At 39.9% G+C, this 20,803-nt stretch overlaps 1 protein-coding gene and 1 long non-coding RNA gene across 4 annotated transcripts in view; one reads left to right on the top strand and one right to left on the bottom strand.

Annotated features, from left to right (window-relative positions):
- Positions 1 to 17,469, top strand: part of LOC140195294 (uncharacterized) — a 129,684-nt gene extending 112,215 nt beyond the window's left edge. The window contains exons 3-4 of the long non-coding RNA XR_011885413.1: positions 14,935 to 15,066; positions 16,732 to 17,469. This is a non-coding gene — a long non-coding RNA (uncharacterized lncRNA). The remainder of the gene's footprint in view (positions 1 to 14,934; positions 15,067 to 16,731) is intronic.
- Positions 1 to 20,803, bottom strand: part of agmo (alkylglycerol monooxygenase) — a 393,034-nt gene that overhangs the window by 154,903 nt on the left and 217,328 nt on the right. For all 3 annotated transcript variants that reach the window (XM_072253381.1, XM_072253382.1, XM_072253383.1), the window contains exon 6: positions 5,836 to 5,902. In XM_072253381.1, the coding sequence (XP_072109482.1) occupies positions 5,836 to 5,902 (67 nt within the window). The remainder of the gene's footprint in view (positions 1 to 5,835; positions 5,903 to 20,803) is intronic.

Genomic DNA, 20,803 nt, shown 5'->3' with positions numbered 1-20,803 from the left:
GGTGTGAATATGCACCCATTACTGTATAATATTGGGGTAATTCTTGCACTACCATCTTATCAGTGTGAACCTGTAAATCTTGTACGTCTTACTTTTAAGGTAATTTAGTTTTTTAATACTTTCTTACTTCTCTCTAATATTTGTTTATCCGTGCACTTGTAATGCTACTGTGATTTCCTTCGAGATCAATAAGGCATCTTATCTATCTAATTCAGAAACCAATTTCAAGAACATTCTTCAGGTAAATTACAACATCTATATATATATATCCCACTAGGTTTGCTGCTGGTTATGAAATTGGAGGCATGAACACAAGTTCCGGACATAATAGACCTATGACTTAACATCGGGAAAGTGCTGAGAGAGTTCCCTGAACGTGGCAAACAAAATAGAGAGAAATAAACTGAATACTAATGAACAATGTTGTGCAGGGATCACACTAGCGTGTGCTTGTGTGAGCTGGTGCAGACATCACGCTGCCTGCTCATTAGCTAATATTAAACCTGTTGTTAGGCTGATTAGCGCCTCCGCAGGAGATCCCAATGTCACAAGAACCTAGGCCCAGTTAAAGCTAGTCTGTGGAATTTAAAGGGGAGGTGCACAGGGTTGGTTTAGGAATGTGTCGCAGATCTAATTTTCATGTTATTCTGCATCCAACTACACCGTTACATGAACTCTACACACATTGCAATCTGTTCAGTCACAGGGTTTCACCCAAACACTTTGTGCAGTACTTGTTCATATATTGTTGTCCTACGCTGTGGAACATAGTGCATAATTCTTTTATCCATAATTCAAACTCTGCCCAAATGATGTTAATCCTCTCATCCTCTTTCTCAGCTCCTTATCCACAATCTCTTCGGATTTTCAAATTCAAAGTACATTTATTATCACAGAGTACATTTCTGTGATTCCTCCTCCGGCAGACAGCCACAGAACAAAGAAACACCAAGGAATCCGTTCAGGAAAACATCAAACACCCAACGAGCAAAAAAAACAAAAAAAAAAATTTGTGTTGACCGTAAAAGGCGAGCCAACAACATACAGAATATCAAACATCAAAACAGGAATCCAATAGTGTTTAGTTTAGTTCAGTTCAGCATCGCGCCACTAGCCAATACAGTCTGCGAGGCCACTCTTTGCCGAAGTTCCCCAGTCTACATTGATCAAACTGCTCGAAAAGTGTAACCAGAACCCAGAAATACATGCAACATGAACCTCACACACCCCAAATGAGACCAGAGCCTTGCCGATCAATCCTGGTAACGTGGATCCCAAGACACCTGCACTTTCCTCTAACAGCAGCTAGCAGGAGGAAGACTAGTTAACCACAGACAGACCGCGCCAAACAGCCACCCATTCTCTGCCCTCGTTCTTCAACCTTGCTCAATGTCTCAATCGGAGAGAAACAATGGAGTCATTCATGGGCTCACACCCTCAATGCCTCAATCAGAGAGAAGCACTGAAGTCAATCATGGGCTCACGCATCGTCTGCAGGCTGCACACTCTGCAACAAACCTCTGTGAACTCAGAGACATCAAAGCACCAGATTGCTCAGTCGGCCCCAAAACATACCATCAAAATGTAAGCACAGGTTTCAATCACATGCACCTTAGCTGTAGAATCATATTTGAAAGAAAAATTAAAAGAAGTAGTTTCATGAACTGTCAGCAGGACACCTCCGTTAGCTGTGTAGTTTGCTAGCACTGCTTGCAGGTATGGGTTTAATTATGGTATGAGGAGATTTTAATCAGAATTTGACTTCATGCACTCATTGATGAACATCCCCACACTTCTGACTTAATGGTAGAAGTAAGATCATTAATAAAGCAGCTGCAGAAGGTAGGGTGCACTACAGGGGCCTAAGGAATGCCTGCAATGAGTTCCTGCAGAGCACTACGGCAGAATGGGCAATGTGGCTTCAATTTGTGCAAAATTATTCAATTGCTCCTTTGCTACCAACACCGAGCATTTGCAGAGAGACAAAGTGACATTTTTTTTAAATGATATGGAATGATATTATTACAACATACACTCAGAGGCCACTTTACTGAGAACCTCCTGTACCTAATAAAGTGGTCATTGAGTGAATGTTTGTGGTCATCTACTGCTGTAGACCATCCACTTCAAGGTTTGACATGCTTGTACATTCAGGATGCTCTTCTGCATACTATTGTTGTAACGCATGGATATTTGAGTGACAGACATCTTCCTGTCAACTTGTACCAGTCTCACCATTCTCCTTTGGCCTTTCTCATTAATAAGATGTTTTTGCCCACAGAACTGCCAATCACGGGATGTCTTTTTGTTTCTCACACCATTCTCTGTAAACTCTAGAAACTGTTGTGCATAAAAATCCCAGGAGATCAACAGTTTCTGAGATATTCAAATCACCCCATCTGGCACCAGCAAACATTCTGCAGTCAAGATCACTTAGATCACGTAACTTCCCCATTCTGATATTTGGTCTGAACAATAACCATACCTCTTGACCATGTCTGAATGTTTAAATGCATTGAGTTGCTGCCATATGATTATCTGATTAGATATTTGTATTAACAAGCAGCCATAAAGGTGTACCTGATAAAGTGGCCGCTGATTGCATATGTTAAGTATAACATTATACCTTCAAATGGAAATTTTCTTTGGAAGAAAAAGTTTTCATATTTTGAAGTTCTTTCTGGTCATAAGGTGATCACAAGAATCCTACAAAACTGTCTCTTCACAATGTGTTATCTCCCAGCCTACAAGACCACAAGATATTCACAGCTTCTGGGCTTTCCTAAGGTTCTCCATAACTGCTTGAGTGACAATACTCTTAGCTTCTCTAATGGAAAGAACTGGACTGATAAGAGTGAATTAATCACAAACATAAGATGTTCCTGGATCAAGAACATATGATCTAGATGTCCTTCAAAGGAAAAGTAAAAGATCTGTAGGTTCCTGAGGGAAGAGGTCCAGAGGAAAACACATGAACTAACAAACAGATAGTGAATGGAGAGATTGCATGAGGGTCAATGATTCACTGAGAGTCATGATCTATCTGGATTCCTCAACACAGTTAATGCCATCTGCAGCACCTCCACACAAGCCCCGTCCAACTCAGATTCAGAAACAAGAAAACACTGGGTCAAGAACAAAGAGACAGTTAATACCCACTGGGAGAAAGAGTTCATAATCTTCTCAGCATCAACTGTGTCGCTTGATATGAGTCACCTGATCTCCATTGCAGAGCAGCCTATCCAGGCCATCCTCATTGCTACAAGGAGTGGCAAGAGCTGTATTTCAACTGAAAAATAATGAGAAAGAGGTTGTATCCCCAGTGAAAATGTCAAACGTCAAACTGGACATGTAGAGCTTCAGTCACAAATCTACAGCCTTGAAGTTCACATCTGGGATATTCCAGGGGACTTCAGAAAAGCTGCAACCATGACCATCTTCAAGAAAGGAATCAAGTCCAGCTGTGGCACAATGGTGCCGCAGCAGAGCTGCTAGCTCACAGCAGCAGAATCCTTGGTCCAATTCTGACCTTGCATGTTGGCTGTGGTCCTATGTGCACTTGAGCTTCCTCCAGTGTGCATGTCTTTTCCTCCTACATCCCCAAACTGTGCAGGATGGTACACCAATTAGCCACAGTAAACTGCCTGTAGTGTGCTGATGAATGGCAGAACCCAGGAACATGGGGAGAACTATTAGGAAATAAGACAGGCAGGTGTATGTAAAGTGTGGAGGGAAACACGTTAGATCTAGTGATTACCATTCCATCAATTTCAAGATTTTGATGGCATCAGAAAGCGCCTGAAAAGTGGTGATTGGAATTGGCTGTTTTCTGGCAAAGGGATGATTGGTAAATGCAAGGCCTTCAAAGGTGAAATTTGAGAGTACCAAATTTGTATGTTCTTGTTAGAATAAAGGACAAGGCTGTGGAAATTTAAAATCATCTAGTATAACTTATGTTTCTTGCAACAGTCTGCATTCCTCTGTTGGACTGTTGGGTGGTCTGTAATATAGCCCCATTAACACATCATACCTTTCTGATTACTCATTTCCACCCCTAACATCTCACTAGACAAGTTCTCCAGTCTGTCCTGACTGAGCACTGCCATGACATTTTCCTTGACTATTAACGCCACCCCTCCTTCTTGAATTCCTCCGGCTCTGTTGCGTCTAAAACAACAGAACCCCGGAATATTAAGCTCCCAGTCCTGCCCCTCCCACAACTAAGTTTCACTAATGGCTACAATTTATAATTTCAGGTGTTGATCCATGCTCTGAGTTCGTCTGCCTTTCCTATCATTCTCGCAATACTTCTTGCATTGAACTTAACTCAGACAGGGCAAAGTTTTACATTTTAGTAAATTAAACCAGTCAGGACTTGCAAGGGTCCTGGAGAGTGTTGTAGAACAGAGAGACCTAGGGTACAAGAACATAGTTGTCTGAAGGTGGAGACACAGGTAGATGATGGTGAAGAATACACATGGCACACTTGCCTTCTTTGGCTAGGGCTCTTAGTACAAGAGCTAGGACATCCTGTTACAGCTGTACAAGATATTAGTGAGACTTGAATATTGTGTGCAGTGCTAGTTGGCTAGTTATAGGAAGGATGATAATAAGCTGGAAAGGGTGTAGAAAAGATTCAAAAATAAGTTCCCAGGACTGCACATCTTGAGGTAGAAGGAGAGATTGCACAGGCTGGAGCTTATTTCCACAGAGCACTGGAGGCTGAGTGGTGACCTTACAGACAGGTATTTAAAATCCGGAGAGGCATAGGTCACAGTCTTTTACTCAGGGTAGGTGAGTCAAAAACTAGAGGACACAGATTTAAGATGAGAGGGGAAAGATTTAATGAGGACTTGAGGAGCAACCTTTATCAAATAGGGTGGTGGGTATATGGATGAGCTGCCCAAAGACAAGGTAAAGGCAGGTACAATTACAATATTGAAAAGACATTTAGACAGATACGGGGAAAGGAAATGTTTAGGGGGATATGCATTATATGCAGGCAAATGATACAAGTTTAGGTTGACAATTTGGAAGGCTTGAACAACTCAGGCTGAAGAGCCTGCTTCCACGTTGTACAATCTTAAGACTCAATCTTGACAATCCGCTTAAGAAGCAGAATGGACAGCTAAACTCCTGCTATCAAAAATGGTTTTCCTGAGAGAGACAGCAAAAGAATGCAAAACCTGAACCAAGGATATTTTGATAGCACCTGTATTAATATACAGTAATTAAATTCTGTACAGCGTTCGATCAGAAAAAAAGCCTTGCATTGCTTCAGCATCAATCGTACAATCTTTAATGCATAGGCTGTTTGGAAGGTTAATTTGTAAACCATCTATCTGATTATTTTGCAGCAATTCTGAATCAACCTGATTTCCATTCAATCCCATTCAATTTAATTCAAAATCAATTGCTGCATATTAGACAATCGCCGCTCTGTATATGCAGCATTCAAAATACAATAAATATTGTTAATACAATAATATTTCAAACAGGAACAACAAATGAGTTTTAAATTTATAAAGCAATTTCATTTTTGTCTATCACGCTTTCCTTTATTTTTGTCGAAGCTGAACCATGCTGTGTTGTGAACTGGGTCCGTTCAGACACAAACTTCTCCAAACGTAAGTTTTGCTTTAAAGATAAAATCCTTGAGAAAGATTATTACTTTATAAATGAGATTTAATTCCTTTGATACAATATATTTTAGTAAGCTCTTCAAAACCACTAAATAAAAAATAGCATAGAAAATGTTTGCTGACAGCTTTCCAGACAGCCGGAAATATTGCATATTTTACAACACAGAAGGCCATTCTATCAAGCCAGACTCACCATGGTGGACTCTGTGGTGACTGGGTGTGTTGAGGATCAGTTCCAGAGGCCCAAGGTTACCAATTATCTGCAAGAGAGTCAGGAAACCATTTAACACTGGGCTTTAATGCCAAAATCGAAAAATAACTATCCACAGCCAACTCAAGGGATTAGGAAACAATTTTATTTTTAAACTCAAAATGACAGAAAAGCAGATGTTGAGAGTATCACATTGTAATAGCTACCATAAGGACTATTTTGACTTTTATTTAAACTGAATATCCTTGAATGGACTGCTAATTAAAGTTGTTTTATTTTAGAGGAAATAGCAAGGTAGAAGGCAAGTTTAGTCTGTGGCTTAGATGGGCAATGATAGTCTCAATGTGTTGAAGTCTCAAAGCGACTCAACATTTTCTCAAATGGAAACTGATTTATTTAAGCAGTCCTGCTTTTGTTCATTTTTCTCAAAATTTGTACAGAACAAAAATTATTTTGATAAACTCTGCAAAATAATTGAAATAATTGATTCTCTCTGTATAAAAATGTTTAAGAACTCTCAGTAGTTCATAACTAAACTTAAATTGCCATCTAATTAGTATTGATACAGTTTTTGCAGGGCTACCATTCTGAATGTACTATCTTAGAGAATTCAAAGTTTACATCAGAATTGGTGTGTAGATACATTGATGAGAATATCAGTTGGTTAATTCTCTCCACGTAATGTCTGTTGATGTGTTCATAAAATTTTCCTCAGGTATTTCAATGTCCCTGAAAAACTTTTTTATTCTGTTGAATTTCAATGTCATCTTTCTTTTTCACACCTTCTCGGAATGTTCTATCTTTTGATATACAGTTCAGAACAAAGTGTAAAAATATTCTGGTCATATTCATTATTCATAAAAGACAGTGATGCTTATTAATACAGTTTACATCATCATTCTCTTATGTTTGTAATAACATAGTGTTTTGAAACCGATTTTAGAAGCATGTCTTTTTCGTGTACATCCAAGTCTATAATTTCTATTTTCCGTGATGGTGTAACATTGTATCTACAGTATGTGAATCAGAACTTAAAAAGTAGGCATAGCAGCAGTCTATTTGCCCTTTGCCATTCAAGAAATCATTGCTGATTTCTTACTCCACTTTGCTTCCTAATCCACTGATTTCCCTGGATTTTAAAAATCCTTTGATCCTAAATATCAATAATTGAATATTAATAACTCTCTGCTGCAGAGAATTCTAAAAACTTACAGCACTAAGTGAAAACAATTCCTCCTGCCCTTAATCCTGGACTACCAGCTCCTTATTCTGAGGGTACACCCCCTAGATCTTTCCAAGGTAAAGGATACCTCAGTATTTACCCTGTTAACTTTCTTCAGAAGATCGATAAGCTGGTTTATTATTGTCATGGTGGCAAAGAACAGTGAAACACTTGCACAACATCCACACAAATCATTTTATTACAACAGTGTATTGAGGTAATACAAGTTAAATAATAACAGAATGCAGCATAAAATGTTACAGTTACAGAGTAAATGAAATGCAGGTAGACAATGAGATGTAAGACCATAATGAGGTGGCTTGGGAGGTAACGAGTCCATTTTATTGTACTACGGACCTATTCAGTACCTTATAACAGCAGGATGGTAGCTGTCCTTGAGCCTGGTTGCTTAAGGCCACAAAAGAGAGAATGTCTGGGTGGGTGGGCCTTAGATTATGTTGACTGTTTTACCAAGGCAGTGGGGAGTGTAGTTGATCAAGGGAAAGCTGAATTCCATGGATTGTTGAGCTGTGTCTACAAATTTCTGCAGCTGTTTACAGTCATGGACAAACCAGTTGTCATACCAAGCCATTATGTATTTGAGACAGGATGCTTTCTTCTGGTGCTTCGATTAAAAATGGTGACATTTAAAGGGACATTTAGAAGTAGAGCCATTGGTGAGCTTTCTTGGCAATTGACTCAATTTAGTTAGATCTGGTCAGTCTCTTGGTGAAGCACTCAGCCCCCTGAACCTCAGCACCTTTGATGTAAACAGGAGTATGTGCACCACCCCATTCTGTAAGTCAGTGACCAGCTATTTTGCTGACATTGAGGGAAGGATTTTGCCATAACACTATTGCACCAAGCTCTCTATTTCCTTCCTGTATTCCAATTCATTGTTATTTCAGACATGGCTCACCTTTAGTGATATCACCTACAGACTTGAACGTGGACTTAGAGAAGAATTCAACCACAAAGTCAAGAAAAGAAATCAGCAGCAGAGTAGGGGGCTGAGGATGCAGCCTTGTTGGGCACCAGTATTGTGAATAATCATATCATGGTGGAAGCGTTATTGCCTATCCTTACTGATTGCAGTCTGGTCCTCAAGAAGTTAAGGTTCCAGTTGTAGAGGAATGCATTGAATCCGATGTCAAACAGCTTGGACATAAGCTTGTTTGCAACTATAGTATTGAAAATGGAGCTGTAGTCTAGATGCTACAGAGATGAGTGTCAAGCCAGGGACCTGGCATCTGCTGTTTTGATGGCAGGCACATTGCAGTAGGCCAAGGTTGTCTGGAAGGCTGGAGTTAGTGCGTACTATCACCAGCCTCTCAAAGGACTTCCTGGTGGTGGATGTCAGACATACAGGTTGGTAATCTTTAAGGCACGTAAGCTTAGTTTTCTTAGGTTTTTGAATGGTAGTTGTCTTCTTAAAGAACGTGGGAACTCAGATTGAAGTGGGGAGACTTTAACATAATGTCCACAAATATCCCTGCCAGCTGATTTGTGTAGGATATAAAAACACGGCCAGGGACACCATCCAGGCCAGATACTTTTCACGGATTCACTATCCAGAAGACAGATCTTACATAGAAAATAGGTGCAGGAGTAGGCCATTCGGCCCTTCGAGCCTGCACCGCCATTCAGTATGATCATGGCTGATCATCCAACTCAGAACCCTGTACCAGCCTTCTCTCCATACCCCCGATCCCTTTAGCCACAAGGGCCATATCTAACTCCCTCTTAAATATAGCCAATGAACTGGCCTCAACTGTTTCCTGTGGCAGAGAATTCCACAGATTCACCACTCTCTGTGTGAAGAAGTTTTTCCTCATCTTGGTCCTAAAAGGCTTTCCCTTTATCCTTAAACTGTGAGCCCTCGTTCTGGACTTCCCCAACATCAGCAACAATTTTCCTACATCTAGCCTGTCCAATCCCTTCAGAATTTTATACGTTTCAATAAGATCCCCCCTCAATCTTCTAAATTCCAGAGAGTATAAGCCTAGTCGATCCAGTCTTTTATCATATGAAAGTCCTGCCATCCCAGGAATCAATCTGGTGAACCTTCTTTGTACTCCCTCTATGGCAAGAATGTTTTTCCTCAGATTAGGGGACCAAAACTGCACACAATACTCCAGGTGTGGTCTCACCAAGGCCCTGTACAACTGCAGTAGTACCCCCTGCTCCTGTACTCGAATCCTCTTGCTATGAATCCCAGCATACCATTCGCCTTTTTCACCGCCTGCTGTACCTGCATGCCCACTTTCAATGACTGGTGTATAATGACACCCAGGTCTCGTTGCACCTCCCCTTTTCCTAAACACCCACCATTCAGATAATAATCTATTTTCCTGTTCTTGCCACCAAAGTGGATAACCTCACATTTATCCACATTAAATTGCACCTGCCATGAATATGCCTACTCACCTAACCTGTCCAAGTCACCCTGCATCCTCTTAGCATCCTCCTCACAACTAACACTGCCACCCAGCTTCGTGTCATCCACAAACTTGGAGATGCTGCGTTTAATTCCCTCGTCTAAGTCATTAACATATATTGTAAACAACTGGGGTCCCAGCACTGAGCCTTGCGGTACCCCACTAGTCACTGCCTGCCATTCTGAAAAGGTCCTGTTTATTCCCACTCTTTGCTTCCTGTCTGCCAACCAATTCTCTATCCACATCAATACCATACCCCCCAATACCGTGTGCTTTAAGTTTGCACACTAATCTCCTGTGTGGGACCTTGTCAAAAGCCTTTTGAAAATCCAATATACCACATCCACTGGTTCTCCCCTATCCACTCTACTAGTTACATACTCAAAAAATTCTATGAGATTCGTCAGACATGATTTTCCTTTCACAAATCCATGCAGACTTTGTCCGATGATTTCACTGATTTCCAAATGTGCAATTATCACATCTTTGATAACTGACTCTAGCATTTTCCCCACCACCAATGTCAGACTAATCGGTCTATAATTCCCCGGTTTCTCTCTCACCCCTCTTTTTAAAAAGTGGGGTTACATTAGCCACCCTCCAATCCTCAGCAACTAATCCAGAATCTAAAGAGTTTTGAAAAAATATCACTAATGCATCTACTATTTCTTCGGCTACTTCCTTAAGGACTCTGGGATGCAGACCATCTGGCCCTGGGGATTTATCTGCCTTTAATCCCTTCAATTTACCTAACACCACTTCCCTACTAACATTATTTCCCTCAGTTCCTCCATCTCACTAGACCCTCGGTCCCCTACTATTTCCAGAAGATTACTTATGTCCTCCTTAGTGAAGACAGAACCAAAGTAGTTATTCAATTGGTCTGCCATGTCCTTGTTCCCCATGATCAATTCACCTGTTTCTGACTGTAAGGGACCTACACTTGTCTTAACCAATCTTTTTCTTTTCACATATCTATAAAAGCTTTTACAGTCAGTTTTTATGTTCCCTGCCAGCTTTCTCTCATAATCATTTTTCCCTTTCCTAATTAAGCCCTTTGTCCTCCTCTGCTGGACTCTGAATTCCTCCCAGTCCTCAGGTGTGCCGCTTTTTCTGGCTAATTTGTATGTTTCTTCTTTGGAATTGATACTATCCCTAATTTCCCTTGTCGGCTACGGATGCACTACCTTCCCTGGTTTATTCTTTTGCCAAACTGGGATGAACAATTGTTGTAGTTCATCCATGCGATCTTTAAATGCTTGCCATTTCATATCCACCGTCAACCCTTTAAGTATCATTTGCCAGTCCATCTTAGCTAATTCACGTCTCATACCTTCAAAGTTACCCTTTTTTAAGTTCAGAACCCTTGTTTCTGAATTAACTATGTCACTCTCCACCTTAATGAAGAATTCCACCATATTATGGTCACTCTTAACCAAGGGGCCTCGTACAACAAGATTGTTATCTAACCTTCTTCATTACTCAATACCAGTGTCTGCTCTCCAGTTGGTTCCTTGACATGTTGGTTCAGAAAACCATCCCGCATACATTCCAAGAAATCCTCTTCCTCAGCACCCTTACCAATTTGGTTCACCCAATCTATATGTAGACTGAAGTCACCCATTATAACTGCAGTTCCTTTATTGCACGCATTTCTAATTTCCTGTTTAATGCCATCTCCAACCTCACTACTACTGTTAGGTTGCCTGTACACAACTCCCACCAGTGTTTTCTGCCCTTTAGTGTTATGCAGCTCTACCCATATTGATTCCACATCCTCCAGGCTAATGTCCTTCCTTTCCATTGTGTTAATCTCCTCTCTAACCAGCAATGCTACCCCACCTCCTTTTCTTTCATGTCCATCCCTCCTGAATATTGAATATCCCTGAATGTTGAGCTCCCATCCTTGGTCACCCTGGAGTCTTGTCTATGTGATCCCAACTATATCATATTCATTAATAGCTATCTGCATTTTCAATTCATCCACCTTGTTACGAATGTTCCTCTGCACTTGTTCCCATCCCCCTGCCACATTAGTTTAAATCCTCCTGAACAACAGTAGCAAACGCTCCCCCTAGGACAGTGGTTCCAGTCCAGCTCAGGTGCAGACCGTCCTGTTTGTACTGGTCCCACCTCCTCCAGAACTGGTTCCAATGCCCCAGAAGTTTGAATCCTTCCCCCTTGCACCATTTTTCAAGCCATGTATTCATCTGATATATCCTCCTACTTCTACTCTGACTAGCACGTGGCACTGGTAGTAATCTGGAGATAATTAACTTTGTGGTCCTATTTTTTAGTTTATCTCCTAACTCCCTAAATTCACCTTGCAGGACCTCATCTCATTTTTTTCCTATATCATTTGTACCTATGTGCACCACAACCACTGGCTGTTCACCCTCCCACTCCAGAATATCCTGCAACTGCTCAGAGACATCCTTGACCCTTGCACCAGGGAAGCAACATACTCTCTTGTTGTCTTGTGGCCGCAGAAGCGCCTATCTATTCCCCTTACAATCGAATCCCCTATCACTATAGGGGATTTGATTCGGAGACTGACCCATGGGTCAGGTGGATTGGAGTTTGTTGGTGTGTGTAGTTTAGTTCTAATCATCTTCTGTACTTTTGCAGATATTGCACTTTTCAAAGAGTTCACTTCTTATGCCTCTTAAGTCCAAAGAATTCCAGTGCATTCTACATATGTTTTTCTTTGTAAGAGAAGTTTCTCATCTCAGGAACCTGCTAGATGTTAGTCACACTCCCTCCAAGTCATATATAGGCTTCCTGAGATAAGGAGAATAAAACTATGTATCAGTACTCCAGATGTGATTTCATCATCAAAACCAGTTCAGATATGATAAGACTTTCACACTCTTGCAGAGCAGCCTGCTAGCAATAAAAAAGCTATATATAGTTTGTTTTCCTAAATGTTTGCTGTACTCCATTGATAAGGTATGTCATCCAATTCCCTGTGAACACCAAAATTGAACATTTAAGCTCCATTTACAACAATAAACTGTTTTCCTTTCTTTCTTATTGAAGTGAAAAAGCATCATGTTTGTCTAAATAGCACCCAACCTGCCATCTTCTTACCCACTCACTGAAAACCTTCTATAAACCTTGCATCTTCAGGAAATGCTTCTGCCAGTTCACGTCCACATTTTGTTTGTAGCATCAGGAAACTTGGATTCATTGATCCCTTCATCTCAGTCATTAGTGTAGGTTGTAGCCTGCTCAGCCTGAAGCCCTGAGGCTTGCAGCCATCAACTTTATCAAATCCGTTAACTTGTAGCAGTGATCTAAGCAAGAATTTAATTTGCACTCCTCTGTTTTCTGTCCATTAGGTCTGGATAGATAGGAGCAAAATTGATATTTCCTTAAATTATTTTCAGTCAAGTAAACATTAACATTAATTTCTTAATATTTCACATGAAACTAAAATTTAAAGACAAAATTTGGCTGGAACGTTTTAGCTGTAGGTTTAGACACTGCACGTTATTCTCCCACTTTGATCACTGCTACAAGCACTCATTGTTTCCATTATCAGAGAAAATCATATTAGGAGTATCTTGAGTGTGAACTTTTGTGGTTTTTCTTTTCAACTTCTTCCCATAGCAACATATTAAACAGTTGTGTCTGAAAGTGATTCAGACACATGGTGTAGTTGTGCTTTTGACCTCCAGTTATAACCTAACAAACATGGCCTGAATGATGGTTGATTTACAATGTACAGCAGTCTCTGAATAGAAAATGAGGTGGAGTTTCCTTTTTAATCTACAGCCTATTCTTAAAGATGCTGCATTTAAATAGCCTGGTCATTCAATATGAACACTAAATTCTCATATCATTGCCATGTTTAATAATTAGAAGTAATCTCTATTTATAAAATTAAAATGAACTTGAAGTGAAATAATTTTACCATTTTACTTCCAAAGAAAAAATAGGGGATCTCTTCCTCTTGAAAACATTAATTGATTTTGTGATTCATTAGTCATAGTCATACTTTATTGATCCCGAGGAAAATTGATTAAAATTGATTATTACTTGCTCCCTCCAATTATTCTGTTCCATGGATTTTAGATTTGGATAGAGTTAAGATCACATTCAAATCAATATTTCAAACCATGTTACAAATCAAACAAATATCATCCTCGATCATGCCCACAACACCAGTTTTTCTCTGAGGTGCTCTATCCCTGCAAACTCACAACAGTCTGATAGGAGAGAAGAGTGGACCACGGGAGAAAGGGAAGAAAGAAGGGCACCAAGGGGAGCTGATAGGCAGGGAGGGGAAGAGGCAAGAGGCCACAGCAGGGAACAAAGAATAGAAAAGGAAGAGGGAAAAAATTAGTCAGCCTCACTGCAATCTTCAGATATTGAAGCTTCCAGTAAAGCACGCAGATACTACATCTTCATCAGAACTTGGTTAGTCAGCCCAATTCAAAGTCTTTCTTATTATGGAGGACCTGAATGAATGACTAAAAAAACCTAAGGTGCCCAGAAAGCTATCACCAAGGATGCTCTCTTGTATGTTCTTCAATGTATGTTCTCTTTTACCACGCCAAAAGACCACTACACTGATGCCAACACATCCTCACAGAAACTGGTGTCAATGGTAAATATCTTCAAGGGCCAATTCCACTGGACTGGACATTCGAGTTGGATGCCAGATTCTTGGCCCATGGTCAGTGATCCCATGACGATCTAAGGAAGAACTTCAATGATACATTGGAATTTAATCTCAGATAAAGAGATGCAGACACACCAAGATAGGTAGAACATGCTACTGATTGGCTTCAATGGCACTGCATTCCCCATCAGCCAGTGGTCTACGCCATGGAGAAGTATTCAGCCCTTAAAGCTGAAAGGGAGAGAGAGGGAAGGAAAGGGAGAAAGCCTTCCAGCAAAAGTCAGCTGAGAAAACGCCTTTACTTCTGCAGTAAAGCATGGTTCCAGGCACAAACTTAATTAATTCAGAACCTAATCAGTAAATCTGTGATGAGATTAACCAAAATCACAGATGTGACAAATGGAACCTTCATTATTCCCAAGGATTGAAGAGTACAAAGAATGTACTTTTATTAAACGCAGTGTTTTAGTAAAACCAGTAATATAAGAAGGAAAATGCTGCTGTACTAAAAAATATTCTCTTATCCCCAAAAATAATCATTTTGAAATCGCAGAGATGTATTTTTGCCATGCATATTTTCAAAGGATGGAAGAGAAATTATTAAAGTTGAAGTTTATGCTAGAATTTAAAGAGAAAATCTGTGATATATGGCCAAATAAGCAAAAGCAAACTTATTGTTGGGATTGTTCTTAGTCTCCTGCCACAATGTGGATAAATCATTAGACTTAATTTGAACACTAAAGTAAACTGAAGTGTTGTATCAATGTTTGACACTAAACTTTGTATTTATACAGATGGATTTGTGGCCACACTGTGTATATATTCCCTGTAGGGGTGGCTGTGAAGAAAGGTTAATCCATAGGATACTTCAAAGCCTTTATGTTTGCACTCTTTGAAATTCATTCCAAGATCTAACTTACATGAAGGTAACTGTTTTCTTATCTGGTGAGGAACTTTTTAATATTTAAATAAATACAAAATAGCAAATTTACCCAAGCAGAGAAACAGAAATGACAATATTTGTGCATTGGAATAAAAACAGAAGTGATGTTAAAGTGTTTCATACAATTATTGAGAATTGTAATTTGCTCAGTGGGGTGTAGTTCACTGGTTGACAGCAAAATATGAGCAACATCTTTCTTTCCAAAGGAAGGCAATATTGAACTAAGGATTTCTAAAAACTCAAGAGGCCAGTATATTAAATTAAAGTGATCATGTCCTTTAGGTATACAGTAAATTAGCATACAAACATATAAGAAGCAGGGGCAGACCACTCAAACTTGCTCTTCCATTTAATGAGAAAGTAGCTGATCTGATTAACGTCACATTACTGTCAACCTGAGGTAACTTTTCACTTCCTTGCTTATCAGGAATCTATTACAGCTTTAAAAGCATTCAAAGACTTTTCTTCGACCCACCATTGAATAAAAGTATTCCATAGAGTTACTACTGAGCCCTTTCATTATATTTGCAATGGAAAGTTAAACCACAATATAACAGAAATATTCCTAATCATGAATATTTTGAAACCTTACTCATGACAAATCATAAGAACATCAAATAACAAGAGCAGAAGTGCAAAAGCTTCTTTGAACTTCCGTTACTTGTCAGATCATGGCAAAACTGATCTTAAGCTTCAAACACATTTTACCCTCCATCTCCTATCTTTGTGTCCATTCATATTTTTACCCATTGTGAGTCCTCACCAAATAAACAATGAACTTTATTAGAATATAGGCAATATGGGATTCTCTAATGTTATTTGAAAGGTTCATGAACAGAAATTTGAATACTCTGCCACATAACGTACAATGCCTTTAACCAATGGATCACTGAAAAGATTTAACCAATGAACTGGTCCTTTTGGGGGAGCAGGCTTATTCTAAATGACAAACGTTACTATATTCATGTTCTTCTCGATTAATTATGTGTGCATTAAAATGCATCAAATACAGGATAATCAGTGAGATCTAATATCAAATTTATTCTGCTATACAAGTACTTCCAGTTCCAATAAATATATAAAAGCTAAAGTTTACAGTCCCTTTTAAATACTTCCTGTAAAACATAGCTAGAAAAACAGAAACAAGTTATGATTCTGCTAAGGACATGAAATTTGATGTCTTAACACTATTCAAAGTAAAAGAAAACATACTTAATTACAAACTACAAGAAGCATAGGCAGATATCCAGCAGAATATGAGCAAAATGATATATGTGGCACTGCGACAGAAGTAATGAAAACCCTGTGAACTTCCCAAAAGAATTATAATTTTCTCAATGGAAAATTTCTAGCTTTCACTGTTTGTATTTCAGATTTCTAGCATCTGCAACAGTTTCTTCATGTAATTTCAGGTGATTCTGGCTCTCTCCTTTACACATCCTCAAACTTTTCATTTCATTACTTGAATCATCATACCTTGCTTCGTCTTGCACTATCTTGTTCAGTCATTATTCTTTTCTGGTTTCTGCCACATAACAGGTCTTTTGTTTGTTCCTTCTTCCTCATTTTTTAATATCTTAAAGCCTCTCAGTTCCAATGAAAGGTCACTGATATGGAGTATTGCTTCTGTTTCTTTCTCCTCTAATAGGTGGGAGGAGAGAGAGCAGCGCGCCGCGCGTGTGCAGCCCTCCGGTGAAAAATGATATCGTATCAGTTAAATAGGGGCCGTGGACAATTCTGATTTGATGGAGACGGACGTGAAAGCACAGAGGAACATCTGGAGAAATTTCTGAAACGCCAGTTCGCTGCTGTTGTTACTGCGCGGTCGGAGATCTTCCGGAGGGAAGGCCTCAAAATCCCCGGCTTTGCCTGCTGTTGGCGACCAAGATTGAGGTCAAATCGTTCGGACAGAGATGGCGCTCAGTACTTGGTGTCGGAGTGCTGATCGGAGGCTCGAAGTTTTCGGATGACTCAGAGATGGACTGTGGTCGGGCACGGCAGGGAGAGTTTTTATTCCTTCTCCAGTCTGCATGAGATGTGGGACATTTGAGAGACCATAGAAACCATACAAAAATGACAGCGCAGAAACAGGCCTTTTGGTCCTTCTTGGCTGTGCCGAACCATTTTCTGCCTAGTCCCACTGACCTGCACACAGACAGACCATATCCCTCCATACACCTCTCATCCATGTATCTGACCAATTTATTCTTAAATGTTAAAAAAGAACCCGCATTTATCACCTCATCTGGCAGCTCATTCCATACTCTCACCACTCTCTGTGTGAAGAAGCCCCCCCCCCAATGTTCCCTTTAAACTTTTCCCCCCTCACCCTTAACCCATGTCCTCTGGTTTTTTTCTCCCCTTGCCTCAGTGGAAAAAGCCTGCTTGCATTCACTCTATCTATAACCATCATAATTTTATATACCTCTATCAAATCTCCCCTCATCTTTCTATGCTCCAGGGAATAAAGTCCTAACTTATTCAACCTTTCTCTGTAACTGAGTTTCTCAAGTCCCAACAACATCCTTGTAAACCTTCTCTGCACTCTTTCAACCTTATTTATATCCTTCCTGTAATTTGGTGACCAAATCTGAACACAATACTCCAGATTCAGCCTCACCAATGCCTTATACAACCTCATCATAACATTCCAGCTCTTACACTCAATACTTTGATTAATAAAGGCCAATATACCAAAAGCTCTCTTTACGACCCTATCTACCTGTGACGCCACTTTTAGGGAATCTTGTATCTGTATTCCCAGATCCCTCTGTTCTACTGCACTCCTCAGTGCCTTACCATTAACCCTGTATGTTTTACCTTGGTTTGTCCTTCCAACGTGCAATACCTCACACTTGTCTGTATTAAACTCCATCTGCCATTTTTCAGCCCATTTTTCCAGCTGGTCCAAGTCCCTCTGCAGGCTCTGAAAACATTCCTCACTGTCTACTACACCTCCAATCTTTGTATCATCAGCAAACTTGCTGATCCAATTTATCACATTATCATCCAGATCATTGATATAGGTGACAAATAACAATGGACCCAGCAGTGATTCCTGTGGCACACCACTAGTCACAGGCCTCCACTCAGAGAAGCAATTCTCTATTACCACTCTTTGGCTTCTTCCATCGAGCCAATGTCTGATCCAATTTATCACCTCTCCATGTATACCTAGCGACTGAATTTTCCTAACTAACCTCTCATGCGGGAGACTTAGAACTTTTTACTGTGCTCATGGAGTTCTTCATCAAGTTATGGTATTGTTGCACTGTTGTAACTATATGCTATAATTATGTGGTTTTGTTAGTTTTTTCAGTCTTGGTCTGTCCTGTGTTTTGTGATATCACACCGGAGGTAATATTGTATCATTTCTTAATGCATGCATTACTAAATGACAATAAAAGAGGACTGCTTGTCTTCATAATCTAATACGCACTGACTGTTGAGCTTTTCTGCCAATGTCTGCTAAAAATTGGATCATTGTTCATCTATTTTTTTAGACATTCAAATCAAAATTTGACGACCTAGAATAGGTTGGCCAAAGAATCATTTCTAGGTAAAACTGCATCAAATGCAAAAATCATTCTGGGTGCATCTGTGCATGAACAAGATTTAGCATGTCTGATCTTTTCCTGGCATCAGGTGCATACTCAATGCTGTCACACACCAGTTTTCATCACCACCAATTCAATCGGTAACTTAAAACTCCTTATTACGGCCATGGCTCAGTTTGAGTACATTGAGGAACGCCCTGCACTAATTTCATGTTTTTTCTTGGTACTGCAAGGGACCCTGCTGAGACTGGCAAACATGAGCAGGCAGCTTTTAGAGATGGCTTCTCAGATACTTTCCAAACCCTTTAAAATTCCTTAAACTGACTCGAAATATTTTATCCAGCATTTAGTAGCTGATATACTCATTAAATAGATGCCTCCGTGATAACACAGCTGGCATCACAGTATTAAAGGAAGGTGCTGTTATGGTTCTGGCTGGAGAGCTACAAGGTCCAGATATAATCACATTTGGGATCTGAATAGCTATACAAAAATGACTTTCCTCCAACCTGTTTGATACAATAACTAAGATTCCTTTTTTTCACACCTTAACTTGACATTTAATGATCTGTGTACATCTGTGATGTGATGGTACTGAGTTCTCTGTCTGCAAAGCCCTAAATTTAAATGAACATTTTAAGGCCTATCTGATATAGATATCCAAATGTTCCCGCAATATGGAAAATAAATTGTATCTACCTACTCTTCAAGAACTAGCTTACTGCCCTGTCTGTGTATGCCAATACCCACAGCTTGAGTGGTGGGACCTCATCTCCCCCACCCCCACCAAGGAGGAGATTCTTCCAAAGTAGTTAAAACACTGTTTATTTTATTTTTAATGATACACATTTAGATTTAGTCAAATAGTTCTTAACACGCATTTAACACTCTCAGATTTCCAAATTCAAGATACAAGATTTAAGATTGTTTAACGTCATTTCCTGTAAACAAGTGTAAACAAGAACAAAATAATTGTTATTCTAGATCCAATGCAGTAAAAAACTCACAAAAGATAAAGAATACAATAATAAGAAACACAATGAATATAAATATACAAGTTAGCTTATATACATAGATTGATTGCATGTCCATAAAGTGATGCTAGGCACAAGACTGTCTGTACCTAAGGTGACTGACAGGAAAAAGTAAAACAGTGCTGGTTGGGGGTGCAGAAGGGTGAGTTAGTGAGTGGAGGTGTTGATCAGCCTTACTGCTTGAAGGAAGTAACTGTTCTTGAGACTGGTGGTCCTGGTGTACATGCTATGTAGACTCCTTCTTGATAGGAGTGGGACAAGCAGTCAATAAGAAGGATTATTCATGATGTTTCTGGTCCTTATCTGGCACTTATCTGTACATGTGTCCTTCATGGTGGCTAGTCTGGTGCCGGTGTTGCATTGGGCAGTTTCGACTACCCTTTGTAGAGCCCTCCTGTCTGCCACAGTGCAGTTTCTGTACCAAGCAGCAATTGCTAAGATGCTCCCTACTGTGCATCTGTAGAATGACATGAGAATGGATGTGCAAAGTCCAGCTTCCTTCAGCCTCCTCAGAAAGTAGAAGCATTGGTGAACTTTCCTGACTGTGTAGTATGTGCTCTGGGACCATGAAAGTTTGTGCAAGATGTACACCTGCAGGAGGTTTCCACTGCTGTGCACCAGTGTAAAGGGGATAGTGAACGGTGCAAGTTCTCCTGAAGTTGATAAACATCACCTTTGTCTTTTTGGCATTAAGGAAGGGGTGACTTGCCTGGCACCAGTGTCAATCACTTCCACATCCTCTCTGTAGGCTCTCTCAACTTTGTTGGTGATAAGCCCCAAGATAAGTATTTTCACAAACTTGACAATGATTACTCAAGTGTACGGTCATGCAGTTTCGTGTGAGCAGAATGTACAACTGTGGGTTCAGCATGCAGCCATGGAGGCACCCGTGTTGAGGATGATGGGGAAGGCAAAGCGGTTGCACATCCTGACTATCTTAGGTCTTTTTATTAGGAGGTCCAACACCCAATTGCACAGTCCTATTTAAACCAGTTCACAAAATCCTTAAGAACTACAAATGATTTCCAAACAAAGGTATATTTATAATGAACTAGAAGAACACAGCAATGAATTGTAGATGAATGAGTCATCTGTTGCATATTCAAAGTAAATTTTATTATCAAAGTAC

The sequence above is a fragment of the Mobula birostris genome, chromosome 3, assembly GCF_030028105.1.
Source record: "Mobula birostris isolate sMobBir1 chromosome 3, sMobBir1.hap1, whole genome shotgun sequence".
NCBI classification, from domain to species: Eukaryota; Metazoa; Chordata; class Chondrichthyes; order Myliobatiformes; family Myliobatidae; genus Mobula; species Mobula birostris.
Note: the sequence above shows the minus strand (reverse complement) of the source record. Positions and strands in the feature narration are given on the sequence as shown.